Source organism: Monocercomonoides exilis (assembly GCF_001643675.1).
Source record: "Monocercomonoides exilis strain PA203 chromosome Unknown scaffold25-1336746, whole genome shotgun sequence".
Taxonomy (NCBI): Eukaryota; Preaxostyla; order Oxymonadida; family Polymastigidae; genus Monocercomonoides; species Monocercomonoides exilis.
Window position 1 is genome coordinate 90,969 of NW_027150570.1, and position 15,948 is coordinate 106,916.

Below are 15,948 nucleotides of genomic sequence, written 5' to 3' on the forward strand. Positions count from 1 at the left end.
TTTTTAAATATTTCTTTAGTTATCCAACCGGATGAAGAAGGAAGAACTTTGATGTCGAACGCAGAAAGAGATGAAAATTTTTGTGGCAAACTTTTCATGGGCCAAAGAAGAAATCGTTGAAGTGAAGAACCATCTGCACAGACACACAGACACAAAGTTGAATTAGGAACTTTTGGAGGAGCTGTTGAAGCAGGCGGAATTTGATTTTTTAAACAAACAACCAGTTTTCTTGTGCTTTCACTTAAATTCAACGAAGATTCATCAAAATTAAATATACTCGATGAATCAATGTTATTCCTGCTAATAACTTCAGACAATTCTCCAAACCATTGTCTCACATTCTCTGGCGATTGTGCTGCTATTTTTGATAACTCAATAGGTCTCGATACTGCTGCATGTATAATTTCACTTCTTTTTAAAAGCTTGTATGCGAACTTTTCGTTGAGTTTTTTTGGTTCTTTATTTTCACCACACTCTTTTTCAAGAATATCCGCACACTAAGAAAAAAATTTCTGAAAAGAAAAAAAATAAAAAATAAATCAAACCATGTTCTGGACATCGTGCACTTTAATTGTTTCTTTTTCTGATAATTTGACAAGGACTTGATTTTCAATTATATCGAGCTGGCGCGCGTTAATTGTTAGAGGATGCCCATCCACTCCAACATCTCTTCCTTCCTTCTCCGCTTTAACACCTCTGAACCAAGCACCTTTGGAAATAATATTTTCGCCAACAACAGTTTGCCATTTCAGTGAATGATCACGGCGTATAGCAAATATCTTTTGGTTGTTGAATGAATGGAACGATATTTGCTGGATGCGAGTTCGCGATGAAGTTGAAGAGGAGAAAGATATGTTGAGTTTCTCATGACATATGGGGTATGATCAAATGAACAATCATTGAAACTTTTGATTAGTGATGTATTTGTTAATTTTTTTATGTTAATAATATGTTTTAATTCGCAACAAAACAAATATAAATATATGGAATTATTTCTTTTTGTTGTGAACACAAAAAATGAAAGATTCATTGATTACAAAAACATCAGCCAAAATAATGAATTGAGTTCTTGTTATTTCTTTTAATTGATTAATGATTATTCCAGATGCAACTGCCTTGGAAATATCTTCAAAAAATTCAATATAGAGATAATTTTACAGAAATGAACAAGATCAATGTTTATGCAAGGATCGAATTTCGCACCAAGGATCGGCTTTGGCACCGACTGTAATTACTCATAAGTTTTCTTCTCTTGCGCTCATTTCCTGTTGTATATCCATCAACAGCATATATATCACTATTAGGAGTTTTCCAAATGATCTTATCGGGAGTATCAGGGTTGTTATCATGATCGATTAAATCGAAACTCCAATCTTTTCCTTCTTTCCAAAGTTTATTTCGTTTCAGATAGTTTTTCCCTGACTGTTCACTCATGAGATCTTTAAAATATCGTATTTCCTGTTGTTGATCAAGTATAATATGTTTCAATTCATCCATTCCAAGTTTTTCTTTTGGACCACCTGCATGTGACTTTTTTCTATTGGTGGGATCTGATGAAAATAGTGAAATTCCTTTTTTTGGTAACTCAAGCAGATTTGGACTGTTTGACATCAGTAGTTCTTATATACAAGATAAAAATGTTTTTATCAGATTGAAATACTAAATAATTATCATTATGAAAAGTTGACAGATTCTAAAAGAAATCAACTCGAGATCCTTAGAGACAATCGTGAATAGAAGAAACAGAGATGCAGAATTAGATATCACGCATGAGATTCAATCAGATAAACATCCAGATCTGTTTTTCAAACGCAATTCTGTTAATTTGCTTGTAGGAGGAAGAGGAAATAGAAAAACATATAGTGTTTTGAAAGAACAAGCTAAAGTGAGTGCATTAGATGAATTATATCAAGAATATGATGTCACTCCTGAGTTGCATTTTGGAGGCAATTCATTATTTGTGTATGTGTCTGACAAGAGTTGTGATCAAATATTTGAGAGGATGAAGAAATTTATTGAATTTCCAATAGTGCAAGAGAGATATAATGAAGCTTTAAAAACACTAACTGATATCAGTAATGCCAAAGAACTATATCGTGACATACGCAATAGAAAACAACAGGATGATTCAGTTGTGAATGCTGTATTAGAGACACTGCATATAGAAGACTTTTCTCAACCTGTTCATCACACAGCAGTTTTATTTGATGATTGCATGGAGATGTTCAAAAAGAAAGATGGAATATTAAGATTACTGTTTGAGAATAGACAGCCTATGATCACATACTTCTTATGCTTACAAGATCCAAAAGGAATATGCTCAGAAGTGAAAGCTAATTTGGACACTCTGTGGATATTTGGAGGATTCTCCAAATTGAAGTTCAATCATGTATATTATCAGTTGCAGACTAATCAAGATCGTGATACTCTATGGGAAGGCTACAAAAATTTAAGTCGAAGAGACATCATGCACTTCTCATATGATGATGACGGGACAAAAATAAAGACTATTATTAGTGCTAAAAAGGATGACCCCCGACAGGGAAGAAACGAAGTTTCCGGACACTTTGTGTCTTCAGAACTAAGCGATAAGAACAGAAGAACAGCTATCAACGTGAGATATGTTAGAAATATTTAAAGAATTCTATTATTTTTCAAAGTTTCCACAACGATTTCCATTTGTTTGGACAAAATATTGATTGTATAAATAATTTCAGAATCGTTCGACAAATTTCAAAACAAGAAATTATTTGCAGATTTCTTTAGTGATATCCTGTTATTGAGTTTAGTGATTCTATATCCTTCTATGTGATATTGCTTATTGAGTTTTCATGTGGATAGCTTATTCATCTCTTCTTCATTATCTGTTAGATATTCTTTGAACTCCTGAACTGTTTCAAATGTTTTAATATCAGGTGAAAAAGGTTCAATTATTGTTATATCTGGTAATTCTTTTTTAACAATTTTAGCTGTTTTTGACATCTTTTGAAAGAAGATAAAAATAAAAATCACAAACGTTTTATTTACTAATGATATTCATTACTGTTTTATATCTTTATTTTCATCAGTGCTATCTGGTATGTTCTTTTTTAAATCTTTTCATCACGAAGTGCCGGGAACAGCAAACTGTTTTCACAATATTTTCTATAAGCCTCTTCAATAGAAATGTATTTAGCATTATTGAGAATTGTTTGGACCTCTTTTAAAGTGTCTTCACTTTCGAACATGTGTTTTGAAAGCATTTTTATGACAGTTTGTTGAATTGAATGTGAATGCTTTTTAAAGAACTCATTTTGTAATTTGTATCTTTCTTGACTTTTTCTTATTTGCTGCAGTTGTTTTGCTTTTGCCTCTTCTTCTGATTCATATAACTTTTTTCTTCCCATTGAATTTTAAAATGAATGAAAAAATATTTAAATTATTTTTTTATCAAATTATTATTGCAACTTGAATCGATAAAGATAATGATTCACTTTTATTTTAGATAGAAAATAAATGAACTGAAATTATTTAAAACAGTAAATATTTTAGATCACACTAAAGTGTGTGAAAAAGCACCTCATTCTTCAAATGTATATGCTTTATTCAAGTTGAAATTTATGAATTTTCTAATGAGATGAAATTTTGAGCCATAATGTGAGTGATTTGGGCCACATTTTTAAATGTGGGTTTAATTACTCGCATTATATAGCAGTCGCCTGAACGAATGAATGAAGAGGAAGAAGAAGATGATGATAAAGATGAGGAGGAGGAGGAAGAAACATGTTATGATTGAAATCTCTAAAAGAGAATTTATGCAAAAAAGCCAAAGACAACGTTGGGAATGAAAAATTGACAGAGATTCCATGATGCAAGAAGAAAAATTATAATTATCAAAGAAAAAAGAATGAGAGAAATCAATGAAGCATTGAATATAATCGAATGAGAAAACAAGATGTTTGATAAGAACACTGAAAGAAAATTATTGAACAATTTGCTTTCAATACGATTGAATACGATTAGGAAGCCCAAAAATGATGAATGAATAAAGTCTGGAAGGGAAAATACTGAAAACGGACTTCAAACATTTTCGAGAGGTTTGTTGTTATTCTTTTTGATTTTCGAAATGATTCTTTTTCACATTCAGGATATTTAAAGAATTGGAGATCGTACGACAAAGAAGAAGATAATCAGAAAGTGATGAAAAAGGAGAATGAAAAAAGAACCAATTATGGAGAAGGCTCAGACGCTATTTATTTCATTGATACCTGACACTCAGCTGTTGAGAAGAATAGTTTCAGAGGAAGGATGATTTAAATGAGCAAAGGAAAGTTAAAGTTGAAAATGAGGAAAAGGCAATTAATTAAAGAAGTTTTGCAATATGTTATTATTTAACATAGATTAAAGAGGAAAGATTGAGTTGAATGAATGACAGTATTGATGTAGATTGTGCTATCTATCCAAATAACATGCCCAAACTCACTTCTATCTCACTTCCACAGCTGCTGACGAGATCCTTTGCCACTCTTCCTTAAGATTCTCTTTCTGACAATGATCCATTTTCATCAAACTTGTTCCAATCAACCTCCTCTTTTTTTCCTTTTTCTGTGCAATAGAAAAACACAGATTGCAGGGATGAAGAAGACATCCGTTGAATTTAATAGCCATCCTGCTAGGTGGTTTTCTTATTTCCAAACTCGAAAGAGCAGAAACGAAATGCCTGAAAAGGGGCTAAGATGATATACAGTTCCAATTAAGTTTCTCTTTTTGGAAGCCCCATAAAAGTCACACGCAACATGTTATTGCTTCATCAGAGCAAGGAAATGAATAGAACGACAGCGTTGTGGCAGACGGAATTGAAGCAAGAGAAATAGTTATTACGAATAGCTGAGCCGTTATTTGTGAATCAGAAGGGATAGGCACATACGCCTCCAGCGACTCTGTCAAAAATCACAATATGAACATTCCATTTATAGACACTTTCTTGTGAGTCAGATGCAGTTCACAATCGAGATTTATTGCGGTTGTGAAGCACATCCATTAATTGAGCAGGCATCGAAAATGACTGAAGAGCTATGTGAGAACAAGGATTCAAGCCCAAGGGCAGAGGGAGCTCCTCTCTGGGAGATGGTGCAGTTTGCGAGATAGACTAGATCCGTGCTGCTATTACACTTGAACGTGCTGATTTGGAGTTCGATGAGCGAGATGTCAGTGAAGATGGAACGCATCACGCTGAAGGAACTTATTGACAGATTTAACACTGGAAGAAGAGAATCACAAAACTGAAACCTCCAACTGTGAGATCTTCTTCGATGAGGAACTTAACGTTGTAGCTGATGACATTGTTGAAACACGAGCAGAGGTGACAGCACAGATGGTGGAGAAGTTGGCATGGGAGAAAGAGGAATGAAAGGAGAAGTGCCGGTGGGTGAGGATGCAGGTGTTGAGAAAGGCAACAACATCAGCGTGTTTGCGAAGGCGAAATGAGCAGGAATATTTCTTAAAGAGAAAAATATGATTCGAATGTTGGAAAAACAACATTAACTTTTGATAAAGAGTACGACGGTGGAGAGGGATGCACAGGGGGTCATGCATGGAGCTAACATGGAGGGAAGAGGAGCCGGTATCCTGGTCGACAAGCATCTGGTGAGCGCTATCGAAGGTGATAAAGGGGAGGAGTTCGACAACATGGTCGGTGTCGGTCGGAGGTGTGGGATGTTTCGGAGATGGTGAATGAGGAAAGGGTGAGCGGAGTGAGTCTGAGGGAAAGGGCGTGAGGGATGGTCGTGCAGAGAGCAGCTTGAATCCGCAGCGCTCGTCGATGGCACTGAGGTAGGTGTTGGGCATATTCCAGTTGAAATGTGCTGCATCTTCCTCTGAGCTCGTCGAGGGCAAACTGCCTGGAGGCATCCACCTCCCCCAAGAACACACCGTAATACAAGCCATGGGCCTGTGCCTAGCTTCACCACCTCCTCTGGCCTCGCTGCGATCTTTACACATCCCCCGCCTTCGCTCCCCTTCTCCCCACCCCTGCAATCTTTTCACACCTGCTGCACTCCACCACGCTGCGGCTCCCGGTGCACTTGATCTGTGAAAACATTGTGCTCGCCACTTTGCCCAGTGTTTCTAGCTCGCATAGCACCAGCCTCTCAGAGCTGATTGTTATCAGCCCGAAAGTCATCCTCTCCGATTTCTAAAGTCACTCTAACATCTTCATTCAAGATCGAAACTGAATCAAGCAAGACTGCTGAAGAATTCTTAGAAACTTTGTCACATATCTGTCCAGCTTTCAAAGTGATTTTCGAAGAAGAAGAAATAGTACAGAGAAATATATTCAGAAAAGTGGTTGAATGGAATGTTCGCCAAGCAACTGAGGCAATACCAAAAATAAGGACAGAGGATGAAAAAGATGAGGTAATTATAGTTGTGGGCTTTTCAAGTGAAAAAGTGAAAATTCATGAATTTCAATTCATTATAAAATAATATTATCTTTGTAATTTTTTTTCGAAAACTTTGATCAATTTGTTTAGATAACTTATTTTGAGAATTAATGTTTTTTAACAATAATTAACAACAAACTGTTGTTTATCTGATGAATATCTGTTAAACTGCTATATTTTTGCGTAAATGTTCATGTGTGTTGTTAAATTTCAACATATGTTTTATGATCTTTAAAATTATATTTTCATTTTCTATTCAAGAGAGATTTGGCATACCTGCTATGGATCCATCTCGATGATGTCAATCAATATTATCTATTTATGAATATCTAATGGTTGTTATCATCTTGTATAATAAGTTGGATAGGCAATTATAATATGATGGAGATCGTTTTATGTATATCTGATGGTTGTTATCATTTTGCACAATAATATAGAATAAGCAATGAGGAGAGATAGATGATCGAGAGTTATTGCTGGTATTCTCAGGGTTTTCGATGACTATGTTGGCAGTGATGTTCGATAAAGTTGGGGTTATTGATATGGTGTAATCGAGATGGATCTATAGCTGACATAACATATCTCCGGGAAGGAGAATTAGCTAAAAGATTAACTGGAAGATTAACGAAAGTTATTTTCAAGTTGGTAAATTAGTGGTGAAATTGTGTGAAAATTGGTGTTATCGTTGATGAAATACATGTGTCTAAATTTTTTTGAAAAGTTCCTTTTGTTTAATTTTCAAATAAAATAAAAATTTCATATTTCAATCAAATTTCTGTTCTTTCTCATGAAAATTTACAAAAATGGAAAAATAAACATTATCAAGATTTTATTTTCACGACAGCGAAATTTGGGGAGTGGGAACAGAAATTTGATTGAAAAATGGAATTTTTATTTAATTTGAAAATTATACAAAAGGAACTTTTCAAAAAAATTAGACATGTGTTGTATGTTGAACGTGTTATGTGTTGAATGTTGATGTTATCGTTGATGAAATCGTTTGTGTGATCGTTGGTGAAATCGTAAATAAAAATAATTGATTTTGTTTTTTGTTTTATCGAAAATGAGTCGGAAGAAGATATACGCAACTGTGGAGGAAGCGAAAGAGGCTCAACAGAAACAAATTAAACAGTTTCAGGAAAAACGAAAGGAAGAAACTAAGTATTACAACGAACATGCATCTGAGAAACAGAAGAAGTTGATTAAGATATTGAGGAGAAAGCTTATCGAAAGTGATGAGTTGTTAGATGAGTTGATGGAAAAAGTTAGTGGTTATTGCCTGCACAGGCTTGATTGGGAACAATGTGATAATTAATGAAATATAACTGACTACACACGTTTGTTGTATCGTTGATTGTACCAAACAGTAGTCACGATGGCGTTGTGGTGGATTGCCAACATCTATATTTTTGCTTGAAAAAGTGGTAAACCGGTAGTCAGGATACAGGATTGTGGCAATATCGAGAGGCTTGGGGAAGGGGAATATTGGCTATAATCTCCGTACTGGAAGCGTAGTCCTGTAGTCCGGTAGTCCGGATCTTTTGATTTCATCTGAAAAGAGCTGCCAACATGCCATTTCTGCCAACATGAGCATTTTACCCCTAATTTGCTATGATTTTGAAAGATTTCATTTATTTTCGACTGTATCATCATCTTGCCACATTGCCACATGACATCGTCGGTGGTATACGTTCGTTATATCGTCAGTGGTACACATCAGTCACATCGTCAGTTGTTCCAAACAGATGTTTTGCCTGCACAGGTTAAGCTTGTCAGGAAATGTGGGTGATGCTGTGGCGTGGAAATATTGAGTTAAATCTCCGTGCTTTTCACCTGGACTGGGTGGACCGGGTGGACCTGGTCAATTATATTCTGCAAAATATGTGGGCAAACGGGCAAACTGGGCAAATGGGCAAAAGACATTTAATGTGAAAATTAACTGTTGTTGTTCATTATCGACATTAACCCAGAAGTCATCTTTCCCGTAAATTTATGTTTCAAAAATAAATATGTTACAAAAAAAATTTTTTTTTTAATTTCTATAAAATTGGCAACCATGAGCAAAAGCATAACAGAAATAATCGGTAATAACAGCCAAACGGTTCAACTACTTATTAGCATGGAAGAAAAAACATTGAATGAAAGAATTGATTCAATCGTTGTTGATTTATACAATTATCAAAAGCATGATGGAGGCAGTGGCTCTGTTGTTACTGGAAGATCAGTATTGGTAAACAAAGTGTCAAATTCAACTGTTATCGACATTGACATTAACAAATCGTTAGACGACGAGTACAAACAATCTATAAGATCAAAGATATTAAACAAACTGGATGAAGATGATGTTGTTGTTCAAACAGCTTCAGGGGGATTACACATTTATGCCAATACCGATAACTTTTACGCCAACTCCAACAGAATGATTAAATGTTACACTTGCGATGAATTTGATGCGGATATCATGACATCGTTGGATGAAAGCAAACGATCATTAATAGTATTTCCAAACAGAAAAGTGAGTAAGGATCATCGATCAAAGACAAATGTAATCAGCTTGTTAGAGGTTCGTTTGATTCAGCAATTACACGAAATGTTGGCATAGGTGTATTTAAAGCACATTCCCAATCCTTGGATATTCTTTAAAACATTGTGATAAATAAAAAGTATATTTAATTATAAAACATTTGTATGGACTGGAATTTTGAAATTCTTTTTGATCCTTGAGAAAAAACAATATTTACAAATCACCCATAAACACTGGTATTTTTCTTATAAAAATGATAAAATAAGATAATTTTAAAATAATAAGCAGCTGTGAGGTCATTTATTATTATATACTCTTATTTTATTTATGATTTTTCAAAAAATAAAACATTTAAAAAAATTAATTAAAAAATTTAAATATTTTGATCAATCCCACAATTATATTTTTAATGTCCAAAAAATTAGAATTTTCTTTCTTTCATCAAGAATTGAACCCTCGTTTGCGAACATACAACAAATCATATATATAAATACAGTTTTAATGTGTGTGATGTATAATTATCAATATATCATTCAAATCTTTATCAATTTTGTTTATGATTTTTAAGATGAAAATTTTTGTGCAGTTTGAGGATGATAATATTACGCAATGATGATCATGAATAAAGAAGCTTTGTTGATGCCATGAAAGTGTGAATTTCATATAAATTAACTTATTTAAAGAATGTTTTAACGATTTTCATTATTTTTTTATTTATTTTTTTACTGAATCAATGTTGAATGTTAAATGCAAGAAGATATTTACAGAAGCAACAACTACTGCACAAATATGAAAGATGGAATGCGTTTTGCAGCAAATGAAAGAGGGTTTCTTGATTTCGCATTTGTGGGGATGAAATTCAATGCAAACACAGCAAAAGTGGGAAACGATATTTTCATTGAATGTTACAACATCACATGCAATATTAACATGTGCAGAGTCAAAATTCCTTGAGTTCATCATATAAACATTTTCATCTAATTTAATACATATTTGATGTTAAAATATCAAAGCATATTATTCAACATACATTGAGAACAACATCCGGTGGAAGTTACATGTTGCAAGGGGGCAGTTTTATAGGGCCAGCATTTGTCAAATTACTATTGGTGATAGCTTTCTCTGATTTATATGAGAGCAACAACTTTTCTAATATTGTGAACACTGGAAGCGATGAAGGAGGCGTTGCAAAAGTGATATTGAAAGGGAATGAAGATTTTGTTATCAAATCAACAAATGTATCATCGTGTTCACTTTCATCAGGCAAAGGAAAAGGTGGATTCTTGTATTTGGATTGTCAAAATTGTTTGATTGAGAAGCCATTTCTTTTGGAAGGTGTTTCGTTTGCAAACAACAATGCAGCTATTGGAAAGAATGTGTTCATTAAGGGAAAGGATTTTAATTATTCTGTGACAAATACTTCGTTCAAGTTTGATTATTCATCAATGACAAATGACAAAACTCTGTTTGTTGGAAGTGATGATTTTCATTCAAACAAAGATTTATTCATATTCATCGTACCACACTGCTCAATTGTGATATTTATCTCATCAAGTGGATTTGAAGTGGAGCATTGTGGAAAAATATTCAAAAGTTATTAATGCGAAGGAAGAAAATATGAAGATACAAACGCAACGAAAACTCTTTTTGTGAAACAACATAGTGAATCAGAGAAGAAAAAGAATAAAGAATTGAATTTTTGGGAAGTAAAATTTGTTAAATACCAAATTTGAAAAAGAAGAAAGCGAGGAAGGAAGTGGATCTTTGGTAGTTTATGCGTGGGTTAGGAGAGTGAAAGGCAGAGAAACACAAATGGATAGTGTAATTATGAGAGTAATCATGTTTTATGCAGGAGGGGTTCTGAGGGAAAAGAAATGAGTGATTGTTGGAGAGAAACGATCAAAGATAGAGATAAGTTGGAGAAGGATTGACAGATGAGAGAAGGAATTCTGGAGCGCTGTTGATGAGAAGCGAGGGAATAGATGCAAAGTGGGAAACGATTCGATATTTTCAATGTGTATAAGTGAATATGTGAATGGAGGGGCATTGAAGTGTGAGGTTGCAGAAGGCGGGGTGGTTGTTGTTGAGAACAGCACATTTGAAGGATGCTCTGCAATGGGGAGTGAAGAGAAAGGAGGAGAGATGTTAATGAGTGTTGTTGGGGAGAGCGAGGCAGATTGCTTTGCTGTGAAAGGTTGTGTGTTCGAATGGAGCAGTGTAGGTGAAGGGAAAGATGTGTATGTGATGTGTGAGGATTTTAAGGAAACAATCCTTCCGAAATGGTTTGAGATAGAGCTTGTGGATGAAGAAAGAATGAGCAAAGTGGATATGCGAGGGAGGGACAATGGAAGATTTGCAAGGGAGAGTGTTGATTTGCTTCTGTTTCTGGTGAAGTTCAGCGGAGATGAGGTGCATGTGTCGGAAGGGAGCGGGATGGATGTTCTGGGGTGTGGGAAAGAGGAGATTGCATGTGGCACGCTTTGGTGTGGGATTGGGCATCTGAAGGAAGAGAGTGAGCAAGAAGAGCAGAAGGTTGTGGTGAGCGACAGATGTGTGGTGAGTGACTGCTTTGTGTTTGGGTGAGGAACAATGATATGTCGGCCTGAGGCAGAAGAAGCAAAGCAGGCGAAGATGCATGTTGAATGGGAGCTGAAGAGCGATGGATGTGAAGCTGTGATGTGGAGTGGTGAGTGCCTGGGTGTGAGGATGATAGTGATAAGTCTTCCACAGGTGTTTGGAACTGGGCAAAGCATGTTCTGGGATCAGAAAGCTGGGTGGTGAATGTGTCGAATGTGGGGTTTGAGTGGAGAGAGAGCGGGGTTGTTGGATACAGGATTGTGAGCACGCTGAAGTGGATGCTGAATGTGCAGAACTGTTCTGTCAGTGGAGCATCGTTTGAGAATGTGCCATTTTCTGTGCATTCGAGTGTGGTTGTGGAGAGCTTGGAGACGGATGGTATCACAAGTGAGAGGAACAGAGAAGGGGGAGTAATGGAGATTGAGCTGAGTGGAGAAAAGAAAACTTAGTTGAGAAGTGCAAGTGCTAATGGATGATGTTGATCTGTGAATGAAAAAATAAAATGAATGTGTATGTGTGTGGAAGTTTGAGAAATTAAAACAGTTTCAGGAGAGGAATATCAAAGAACAATGTTTAAAGGAGAACTGATTTGAGTTGTGTTTGTGAAAGGAACAGTGCATGGAAGTTGTGGAATATCTATCTGGGTTGTTTGAGGAAGTGTGTGGAGTTGGAGAGTGATGTGGATACAGGCAAAAAGGATCGGAAAAGAAAAAGGAAGAGTGAAGTTTGTGGAGGATGATAATAAGGTTAAACAAAAAAACAGTAAATAGTAAGATAATGTTTGTTTTGGAAAGAATTTGATCCTCCAATTCTTTTCTGTAATAACAGCTTTTCTTTATGTTTGATAATGAGAAAATTGTGGTTGAGTGATTGTATTCAATCTGATCGTTATTGTAATATAGATATTCAAATAGAATGAATGAATTTCAGTTCAATAAATACAATTCCAACAATTAGTTAAGAATCTTTTCTCATGTCTTGAAAGTGCAAGCAACAAAAAAAGAATCATCATTTGTTTCTTGAATAAGTTTATTTCGAAATTATAAAAATGTGATGTGAAATAAAGTGTAGTGATGAATTTGTCTACAAATTAATAGGAGATTGCTCCGTTCCTATGTCTTTTGATTTGATGAAGCTTCTGAGTATTGGCTTATTTTCAATTTCATGTTTCTTTTCTTTTTCTTTTTTCTCCATCTCCTCAATTTTTGTTTCCTTTTTTTCACAAAACATTTTTGATTCAAGAATCAAAGTTTCAATCTGTTGATTCTCAATAAATTTCACAAATCTACCATTTTTTGATCTGTTTCTAATATTTCTTTTTTTTCTTACAGTCTTTGTTTCTAAATCTGAGATAGTTTCTTCTTTCTCTTCTTTCTCTTCTTTCTCTTCTTTCTCTTCTTTCTCTTCTTTCTCTTCTTTCTCTTCTTTCTCTTCTTTCTCTTCTTTCTCTTCTTTCTCTTCTTTCTCTTCTTTCTCTTCTTTCTCTTCTTTTTCTTCTTTCTCTTCTTTCTCTTCTTTCTCTTCTTCATCTTCAATTTTTCTTCTTTTGAAATTCTCTGTTTTATATGTTTCAATCAATTTCTTTGATAATCTTTTTTTTTTCAATACTTCATCCAGCTCACTTTCATCAGCCATTTCATAGTTTCTTCTTTTTTTCATTTCCTGTTTTTTCAAATAGTAAGATGATAATTTGAATTTTCTTTCTTTATTCAAAACGCTTATCATATTTGAAGCACTTTCGTCGTAGGCACGTAAAAAAACATCCAAACTTCTCTTGTCAATTTTTGATAATTCTTTCATGAATGAGATTGGAGTGAGTCGATTATTATATCTAAATTGAAACTCGTAAACATATTCCTTAGTTTTCATATATGTTCTCCCTCGTTTTGGAATATGATTTTTCAAATGAGACCAGATACCTTCAATTGTCTGTGTGTAAACCTTTGGATTTTCTGGTTTAACAAAATTAAGAGTATGATTAACGCTGTCTATTGTAAAACCATTTTCACTGATGCAATTGTAAGCTGACCATTTATCAGACATGATCGTTGCTGATCTTTCAATGTTTTTTTTAACGAAATATAAAATTGTGTCTGCTTTTCTATCAGGAAGAAATTCAACAATTAGTTTTTGAGGCTTTCCTTTTTCCTTTCTCTCAATGACTCCCCACAACCATTGCTGTTCTCTGCATCTCCCAACTCCATTTTTTCTTTTGTGAATCAAAGTTTCATCTATTTCAACTATGCGATTGTCTCCGACTTTTTCCATTTTGCTCGTTTCAAAAAAGCAGCATATTCTTCTCATCTTTTCATTAAATTTCACAACAGTTTTGTTTGTAACATTCAGCTCGAAAGAAACTTCCTTTATTGAATGCTTGTACCAAAAATGATATAATAGAGATGCAATTTTCAAAGGTGATAAGCGAAATTCCATGAATATCGAATCATAACTCCAACTGTAAATTCTTCCACATTTTGAACATCTGTATGCATAGTAATCAATTTCTTTTTTGTACAGTTTCAGCTCCATCGTTCTGTCGCATTTCCAACATTTCCTATTTCTTTTTATCAATCCGTATTTAGATAGCAATTCAACTGCAAGATGATTTTTGTTGTTTGATTGAATTATAAACTCGTTGAAAGTTAATTCTCTTTCCAATAAGTCGTTCTCACTCATGTATTTGATATAATTGTTCTGCAGATGATCAAAATTTTAAAAATTTTGATATTTATAATGGAAAATTTAAAAAAAAAAAACACACATTTGGAATTTGATTTTTAACTTCTTTTTGACATAAAAAACATATATTTTTTTTGAATAATTTGCATAATTTTTTTCATAATCAATATACAAAAAAAACTCAAATAAATAATCAAAAACAAATATAATCACAGCTTTGTTTTTCCTTATTAAAATAATGAATGCATAATTTCAAAGCGTTAATTCTGTGTGATAATTTCGTTCATTTATTAAAAAGTTTGAATTTGTTTTCTGTTTCGTTTTGTTTCAATTGTTTACTCATCACTGCATTCTCATTTTTTCCAAACATATAAATATACATTAGAATCATATTTTCTTTTGTTTCGCATTATCATTCAGGTCTTTCTCCTAAAGAATTGTTTGGAAAGAACTTTTTCATCTCTCCATTTTTCCATCCGCACTCGATGCATATGAAAATACTCGAGTAATGCATTCTCGCTTTAAGTCTCTGTGATAACTATTATCGCGAATCATCATCAAAAGAATTGTGTCCGATTGAATGCTCTTGAATAACACCAGATTCACATCCATCATCATGTCACTCACTTCCTCATTCGGTGTGTAGTTTCCACATCTTTCTCAACTTCACCACCACACTCTCTCCTCACACAATCATGCTTTCAGCCATAATTTTCACTTCAAACTCCCCAAACGGGATCTCCAATGTCAGGCACTCCCACAGCATCATCCCTATCGAAAACACCACCGTCTTCTTCGTCGCATGTTTCTTTTTCCCATTCAGCAGTTCTGGTGCCTTCCACCTCAAACACTCTTTTTTGAGAATTCCCTCATCCTCAAAGGCAGATGAGGGAAGGGAGTCACTTTCATCATCATCATCACTTGCAGATGTCACAACAGTCGATGAAGAGATGGATGATGAGTCTGAACTATCATCTGACAATAAGTCCGAATACATCACGATGCAGATGACCATGTGTTCTGAGAACAGCACGATGTGTGGGCTGAAATTGGCAAGAGAAGATAATCCATTTTCGATTTCATGATATGAATGGAGTGCCCCATTCGCCACCCAGAACAGGATCTGAGCAGCTGTTATTTCTCTCTCCTTCAAACTCCCAATCGCCATCTCCTTCTTCTCATTCCTCCCATGTAACATCATGAACAGTGAATCCCTCAGATCCACAATCAGCTTCTCATGGGGAGACGAACAGGCCATCGCATCCACAAGATTCGACATTGATGAGGTGGTTGGGCACAGACTTTCCGATCGAACAAATGTCGTGTCTGTATCTGAAGTATCTGTGGATGAAATGGATGGTGATGGTGTTCGTTTTCTCGTTTCATCCTCGATCTCTTTCTCATCAACCTTTTCCAATGCCCATTCTGGGATCTTGTCTGAGTCTCTGCCCAGGATGTATTCAGTCGATCCACTCTCACTCAACAAATGTTCCGATGACTCCGAATGTCCCAAGCTTTTCTCATACACTCTCTTCTTTGCCTTCTCTTCCTTCTTCTTCTCTGCCTCTCTCTCAGCTCTCCTCCACTGCTCTTCTGGAGATGGTTCCATCGTCATCATCTCGATCAGTTTCGGATCTTTTCTGATGTTATCGTTCACAATCTCTCTCAGATCTTTGTTCTCTTTCTTTGCTTTTCTCCATCGAACAGCCAGAACAATTGACACAACAAAAACAATCAGCAGAATTACAA

General features: G+C 34.9%; 3 protein-coding genes across 3 annotated transcripts; 2 read left to right on the forward strand and 1 right to left on the reverse strand.

Moving 5' to 3' along the window:
- Nucleotides 1–2,002: 2,002 nt before the first annotated feature.
- Nucleotides 2,003–2,638, forward strand: MONOS_12457 (uncharacterized protein; the record flags this gene model as incomplete). The annotated part of the gene is made up of 1 exon (XM_067865080.1): nucleotides 2,003–2,638. The coding sequence occupies one exon, from the start codon at nucleotides 2,003–2,005 to the stop codon at nucleotides 2,636–2,638; it is 636 nt and encodes a 211-aa protein (XP_067726481.1).
- Nucleotides 2,639–10,956: 8,318 nt separating this feature from the next.
- Nucleotides 10,957–11,526, forward strand: MONOS_16125 (uncharacterized protein; the record flags this gene model as incomplete). The annotated part of the gene is made up of 1 exon (XM_067869036.1): nucleotides 10,957–11,526. The coding sequence occupies one exon, from the start codon at nucleotides 10,957–10,959 to the stop codon at nucleotides 11,524–11,526; it is 570 nt and encodes a 189-aa protein (XP_067726482.1).
- Nucleotides 11,527–14,884: 3,358 nt separating this feature from the next.
- On the reverse strand, nucleotides 14,885–15,817 carry MONOS_16126c1 (uncharacterized protein; the record flags this gene model as incomplete). Its single annotated transcript, XM_067869037.1, has 1 exon — nucleotides 14,885–15,817. The coding sequence occupies one exon, from the start codon at nucleotides 15,815–15,817 to the stop codon at nucleotides 14,885–14,887; it is 933 nt and encodes a 310-aa protein (XP_067726483.1).
- Nucleotides 15,818–15,948: the final 131 nt, after the last annotated feature.